The sequence below is a fragment of the Spodoptera frugiperda genome, chromosome 6 (assembly GCF_023101765.2).
Source record: "Spodoptera frugiperda isolate SF20-4 chromosome 6, AGI-APGP_CSIRO_Sfru_2.0, whole genome shotgun sequence".
Lineage (NCBI taxonomy): Eukaryota > Metazoa > Arthropoda > Insecta > Lepidoptera > Noctuidae > Spodoptera > Spodoptera frugiperda.
In genome coordinates, this window is record NC_064217.1 from 800685 (window position 1) to 807941 (window position 7257).

General features: G+C 41.2%; 1 protein-coding gene across 1 annotated transcript; it reads right to left on the reverse strand.

The window, feature by feature from the left end:
• Positions 1 to 1367: 1367 nt before the first annotated feature.
• LOC126910793 (uncharacterized protein CG45076-like) lies at positions 1368 to 5641 on the reverse strand. The gene is made up of 3 exons (XM_050694473.1): positions 3969 to 5641; positions 2632 to 2710; positions 1368 to 1391 (listed from the first exon to the last, which is right to left on the reverse strand). Exons 1-3 carry the CDS (start codon positions 5639 to 5641, stop codon positions 1368 to 1370), a joined length of 1776 nt encoding a protein of 591 aa, XP_050550430.1.
• Positions 5642 to 7257: the final 1616 nt, after the last annotated feature.

Below are 7257 nucleotides of genomic sequence, written 5' to 3' on the forward strand. Positions count from 1 at the left end.
GTATAAAATGTGCTATGAAATAAGCATTTATTGACTTCGTTAGACAAATCTAGTACCACTATTTCCTATAAGAAACTTCTGTTTTTGGAAAATTCGCAGTAGTAATGATTACGGGATCCAGAAATGGGCCTAGTATATGGCAATGAATTCGCCAGCTATCACATAGAACTTATTACTGAGACTATGTCTATTTTGGATCTTACTGCAAGAAATAGGAATATAAAAGAAATAATACTACAAGAGCTTCTCTCCTCTTTCCCAATCGATTTGAAAATAATAACAATAAAACTATCGCTTGAAACAATATAAAACATGGCTACCAAAATGACTATGAAAGTAAGCAAGTAAGTACCGTACATAGTACATCTAGTGAGCAGTAATTGTGTTTGCCGGACATAGAAGCACGCGTCACTGAAATATGATTACGTGGGGTGTAAGCAGATTAGTAAACGTGAGGTTGTAAACTTTGCCTCCTCTGTGCTAACAACCCTTTGTTGTAGGGCCACGAGAACCGAGATTGTTTAAGAACTGCTTGAACATTTTGGTCTATCGGTTAAAGAGGAAGGTTAGGTTATTACCTACTTCATATTTTCATGGAAAATAGAACTTCATTAAGAGAAAATGTTGGTTATTCAGTTCTTAAGATACAATTAAATAAATCTTTAATTAACATCCATCATGTGAAATGTTCAGGATAACATAGAAGTTTAAAGATAATCTATTCATTTTTTAATTTTAAATAATTATAAATTTTGTTTCATAACTTTCTGTAATTTTAAACCTGATTCTAAAAAAGAGAAACGAGAATAATATAAAATATTTTTCAGAACTGGAAAGAGCACATCAGCTCCTCTTGCACTGCCCGGCGGACACGGTGGAGCATACGGTGGCGGTGTGCTCTGCATGGGCTGAGCGCTGAGCACCGCATCGCCCAAGGCGGGAGAAGTTATTGGATGATTTTCCCTCATTCTTCCTTTTTCTTTTTTTTTCTTTTTTTAAAAAAACGTTGTCCCTCACAGGACTTTCTCCTGTGTCGTGGGTGCGTTTGCAAACATACAAGTTCACATGCACATGACACCCAGACCCGAAACAACAATTTGTGGATTACACAAAGAGTTGCTCCGTGCGGGAATGGAACCCGCTACCCGTTGCGCGGCAGCCAGTTGCCCAGCCACCGCACCAACCGTGTAGTCAAATTAAAAAAGCTCCTCCTGCAATATCCCGCTGGTTTCACAGCTCCACACAAAACGAACACTATAAAGAAGTAAGGGTATGACAATCTAATGTGCGCTATTAAGGCGGGCCCTCCGGCGCTGTTTGTAACAATTGTATTAGTTCCTTAGTACAATACACAGTACATTGTACATTCAGTACACAGCCACTTTGATGTGCTGGAATAATAAGCTATAGTTAGTTAGTTTGTAGACTTTTTGAACGATGGCTGTTTTCATATGAAGGTCTTGTGATTAAGTGATGAATGACTAAATAGACTGTAATTGGTAACGTGTATATGTATATTTATTAGGTGCTTTCAAAGAGCTAACTAGTAGGCATATAATATTGTTTAAATTCTGGTAATTAATAACCATAATTAAAGTGCGATATCTAGTACGGAACAGGCAATGACTTCCATTCAAAAGACCCCTGAATGTCAACTTACAATATTACTTCCAAAAATAGTATACCTGCATAAGTACCTACCGTAAGTACCTAATTCCTGAAAAGTAAGTTTTGATTTCAATTCTTTTTCAAATTAGATATTGTTATACCTAAGGAGGCCAAAAGGCCCACCCATTAATCATATCTAATAACTTAGTTTCAGGACATAAATGTCGGAAGATGAATTCTTTGAAAAAGTCTCTAACATTATTGTATTTCTCTACTTTATAAACTCTTCAATGTACTAACAATATCATTAAGTCTTAATGCATGCATGGCACTGAAATATAATGCAACGGTTAATAAAACGAGTAAATAATAAAGAAATATATGAAATATGTGAATAGTTTATAATGTTTTGCAATAAAGTATGGAGAGTACCGCCTCAAGTGTCGGTATTTAAATACATCCGCCGCTCCCGGGAGATGGGTACGCATATCAGCTCGGACCGATAACTTATTTGTTTGGAGTAAAGCTAAAAAAGAGATAAGATGGTCGTATACAGTAGAGGAACTTTAATTATACTTTCGTATCATAATTACTCAATTTTTTTATTGTATGGCTTCATAAAATACCTTCTAGATTTTGAGGAGAAAGACTACAAATGATCAGCATTAACACCAGCATATATTTATAAAAGGCACTGAACTTATAAGCTCGCTATGTACTTAAATGTAAATACTAGATAATATCAAATAGACTATCCGAAAATTGCGACCAGCCCTGAGCAACAACTGTCAAGGACACCCGTAGCTGCGGACTGCCTAGCTGATTATCGAGGCTCCAGCTCAAAAAGCAGGAGTAGGAACGGGGTGATTTTTAGTCGGCGGGAGAAGTCATTGGATGATTTGGCCCCCTCAAAAAAGGCTGCCAAACACGTGATCTAATTATGCCTCACTCCATCTTAACCACTTTGTACACAAACACTTTTAACCAAGAATAGTGGATTGAAAAAGCTAAATAAAACATTACCGAACAAGAAACATAAAACACCTGCTTATCATAATCTTCAACAGCGTAGGACAGTTCACTGACAGACTGTGGACCTCCTCTACATAAGAAGTATTTGCTATTAACTTTTTTTGTGCGGGGATTTCTAAAACAGGATTCCTCGACTAAGGCAGTCTGAACTGAACAGATAATGAAACCCAAAATGTCTCCCAGCCATAATAGAACGAAAATAAATGAAATTAATTAATTATCCAAATTACGGACGCCTACACTAAAGTTATAAAAATAAAAGTTGAATTAGATTCAGCGAGGGAAAATTTCCGAGGAATTATTTCGTTCCGGGGACATTCCCGTGGTAGTCAATTAGTAAGGAAAATAAATTGACGAAGAACAAGGAGATAATATTAAAATGGATAACTTTTAACTGAATTATAATGCCATTACTCTATAATGGGACAGGAAATATTGGTTTTATGTCAGTTATTAGGTACTAAAACTGCGATCAGATAATGAGAAATAGGCATCAATCTTACAATTTTAGATGACTTAATCAGCAAGTTGCCTGCCAAGATATTCTCTGCTTATAAACAGAAGACCTATGTTCAGTCTTTGTCTTTCGGCTGATGATGATGAGAATCATTTCCATGAAAAACTAACTGCCGCACTCAGAGACATTTAATGATTACTTAAACTATTCCCTAGTAATGATTTTGTATCGAAAACAATTGCTAAGGACTAGGTTAAGTAACCATTAAATGACTATGAGTATGGCGGTAAGTTCACAATATTGCTACATATTTTGCGAGAAACAGAACTGCAGAAATATTTCAATTAAAACTGATTTTAATTCATCTTTGAACAGAGAAAATTCCAACGTTCCACCCTCCACCTGCATCGAAGTTGCTAGATTATTCTGCTTTCAATTTACAACGTAATATTTCCTAAGGGATAATCCTCGTACTATGCTACACTACGCCAATGGATTTTATTAAGACGAAATAGTTTTTAGAACATACTTTCATAGTTTACAAACAAACATAAGCTAGCCACGTGATTAAGCAGCAATATATAACTATACTAGCTTCCGCCCGCGGCTTCGCCCGCGTGAAATTAGTTTTTGTCAATCCTGGTCCTTTATGTCTAAGAGACTCTTACAGGGGCCAGCCTCACGTTGTGTACAAAAATGTTTTAAATTAGGTCATTTAAAAATATTTTTGTACACAACGTTTGCTGTTTTGTTATCATTTGTTAAAATGTGGAGATTGTTTGGACTCGACACTCGCGAGCAGGCCACGTACAGTTGGCCATGCGAAAAACAGTTTTTCTCTAAATGGACACCTGCTACTTTAAGTGTTTGCCCTTGCGCTTTGTTAATGGTCATTGCGAAGGCTGGTTTGAGGGGAAACTGGATTCGTCTACGTGTTTCTTCGGAGGTCTCTGCGGCTATGTACGAAGCTTGACGCTCAGCATCTAAGATTTGGCGAGCTTGGGTCTGCTGAGAGGTCTCAGCAGCTCTTTGAGCCGCGTGACGCTCGGCATCAATGACCTGGCGAGCTTGGGTCTGCTGAGAGGTCTCAGCAGCTCTTTGAGCCGCGTGACGCTCGGCATCAATGACCTGGCGAGCTTGGGTCTGCTGAGAGGTCTCAGCAGCTCTTTGAGCCGCGTGACGCTCGGCATCAATGACCTGGCGAGCTTGGGTCTGCTGAGAGGTCTCAGCAGCTCTTTGAGCCGCGTGACGCTCGGCATCAATGACCTGGCGAGCTTGGGTCTGCTGAGAGGTCTCAGCAGCTCTTTGAGCCGCGTGACGCTCGGCATCAATGACCTGGCGAGCTTGGGTCTGCTGAGAGGTCTCAGCAGCTCTTTGAGCCGCGTGACGCTCGGCATCAATGACCTGGCGAGCTTGGGTCTGCTGAGAGGTCTCAGCAGCTCTTTGAGCCGCGTGACGCTCGGCATCAATGACCTGGCGAGCTTGGGTCTGCTGAGAGGTCTCAGCAGCTCTTTGAGCCGCGTGACGCTCGGCATCAATGACCTGGCGAGCTTGGGTCTGCTGAGAGGTCTCAGCAGCTCTTTGAGCCGCGTGACGCTCGGCATCAATGACCTGGCGAGCTTGGGTCTGCTGAGAGGTCTCAGCAGCTCTTTGAGCCGCGTGACGCTCGGCATCAATGACCTGGCGAGCTTGGGTCTGCTGAGAGGTCTCAGCAGCTCTTTGAGCCGCGTGACGCTCGGCATCAATGACCTGGCGAGCTTGGGTCTGCTGAGAGGTCTCAGCAGCTCTTTGAGCCGCGTGACGCTCGGCATCAATGACCTGGCGAGCTTGGGTCTGCTGAGAGGTCTCAGCAGCTCTTTGAGCCGCGTGACGCTCGGCATCAATGACCTGGCGAGCTTGGGTCTGCTGAGAGGTCTCAGCAGCTCTTTGAGCCGCGTGACGCTCGGCATCAATGACCTGGCGAGCTTGGGTCTGCTGAGAGGTCTCAGCAGCTCTTTGAGCCGCGTGACGCTCGGCATCAATGACCTGGCGAGCTTGGGTCTGCTGAGAGGTCTCAGCAGCTCTTTGAGCCGCGTGACGCTCGGCATCAATGACCTGGCGAGCTTGGGTCTGCTGAGAGGTCTCAGCAGCTCTTTGAGCCGCGTGACGCTCGGCATCAATGACCTGGCGAACTTGGGTCTGCTGAGAGGTCTCAGCAGCTCTTTGAGCCGCGTGACGCTCGGCATCAATGACCTGGCGAGCTTGGGTCTGCTGAGAGGTCTCAGCAGCTCTTTGAGCCGCGTGACGCTCGGCATCAATGACTTGGCGAGCTTGGGTCTGCTGAGGGGTCTCTGCAGCCCTTTGTGCAGCATGACGATCAGCGTCTAAATTATGACGGGTCTGCGTGTGCTCAAAAGTTTCAGCAGCCCTTTGAGCTGCGTGACGCTCGGCATCTAAAGTGCGACGGATCTGTGGATCCTCTTCTGATTCCAGTGATCTAGCAAGTTTAGCAGCCCGAGCTCTGCTAGAGCTATTAGCTAAATTGGACTTTCGTTTGCGAGGCATCGTAGAAAAACAAAAATGAAATGAATCGAACAAAACAGATGTACAGATTAAGTTTATTATATTAAAAAAACCTTTAATAAGCACCTACTCGGTAAAAATGATGCGCTCATCCCACGGCGATGTCAATTAAACACATCGTCCGTCACGTTTAAATGGAAAAAAAGTAACTAAGAAATTAAATTATCAATATTTATTTACAACCAATGCATAAAAAAGTAGGAGGTTAGTAGCTTAGGTTAGTTTTACACCTACTACGACCTCTTAGATTAATTAAAAAAAGGAAATAAAAGCAAATCGGATTTTTTTAAAGTAACGGAAACTATCTTACCTACTTTTAACTATGAACTAAAAGAAATATCAAGTATGTACAAAATTAATTTACAGGACCTAATTAATAAAAAACACTTAAAAAGTTATACGAAACAAAAAAAATAATTTTACTGGATCGAAAAATGTAATTCTCTATAGCGCAAATTTCTCTAATCGCATGCGTCCGACAACGACGTCTGCCCTCACGTGTCTGCCCGTTCGGGTAGGCATAGTTAGATTCGTGCGCTCCCCCACCACACGACAGCGCCGCGCCGTTGCCTGCCGCAGATGCCGCCACACTTCGGCGAATGTGCGCGACGACGACCGACGGCAGCGGCGGCGATGCAGAGTATTCGTTAAAAGGAATTTAAACTTCAAAAACGAACTTTTTTGTAACTTGATACACCCAAAACTTCTAAATTACATATTCCTAGGTTCAGTGATTAAGATTTCGTATACAAAAAGTTTGGCTTTGTAGTTACAGTTCCGAATCCGTTCCGTTCGAATTTCGGGAATTCCGTTTGTAGAAAAATTCTGCACATCCTTTGAGACCTACGTACCAAGATTCATGGTCTTATCTTCAATTCAACCCCTATTTCACCCCCAAACTGGTAAAAATTTCAAAATGCTAGAACAAACGATTTTTTGTTTCTTATGACGTGATATTTGATGAACTTGCATACTAACTTTCAACCCTTATTTCACCCCTTAGCTGGTCGAAATTTCAAAAATGCTAGAACAAATGTTTAATGATTTCTTATCAAGTGCTTAAATATAAAGTTTCATGGTTTTATCTTTTAAAATTAAGAAATCCCATACAAACTTTCAACCTCTATTTCAACCCCTTCATCCCTTTTTTTCGAAATAAAAAGTATGCCTATGTTCTGTCTCAGGGTCTAAAGATTGTCTGTACCAAATTTCATCAAAATCGGTTGCGAGGTTTAAGCGGGAAAGCGTAACAGACAGACAGACAGACAGAGTTACTTTCGCATTTATAATATTAGTTGGGATTAGTTGGGATTATCAGAATCTGCCGTTTGTACCCATCACTATCAGCATTGGTTGATAACATGGAATAGATTCGGTTGCCATTCAAGAAGAAAAAAAAAACTATACAAGTGTTATCCAAATATATCAAACAAGACTTCAAGATGTATTTTTTCGAATTCATAATGAATTCAATCTTCTGTAGATCTACTCGTAGTAAAGTTTAAACCTGTAAAATATTTTTCATCATTTATTTATTTTGCAAGCAATAAACAATTAGGGTGCTTTTCCACCGGAGATGTGCTGTGCTACGAAGATAC

Coding starts and splice junctions, on each gene's coding strand:
- LOC126910793 (XM_050694473.1), bottom strand. CDS start 5,641: ATGCCTCGCAAACGAAAGTCCAATTTAGCTAATAGCTCTAGCAGAGCT. Junction 2,711..3,968: donor ACCATTAACAAAGCGCAAGG/GCAAACACTTAA, acceptor CTTCTTATGTAG/AGGAGGTCCACAGTCTGTCA. Junction 1,392..2,631: donor TGTTTTATGTTTCTTGTTCG/GTAATGTTTTAT, acceptor TTATTATTCCAG/CACATCAAAGTGGCTGTGTA.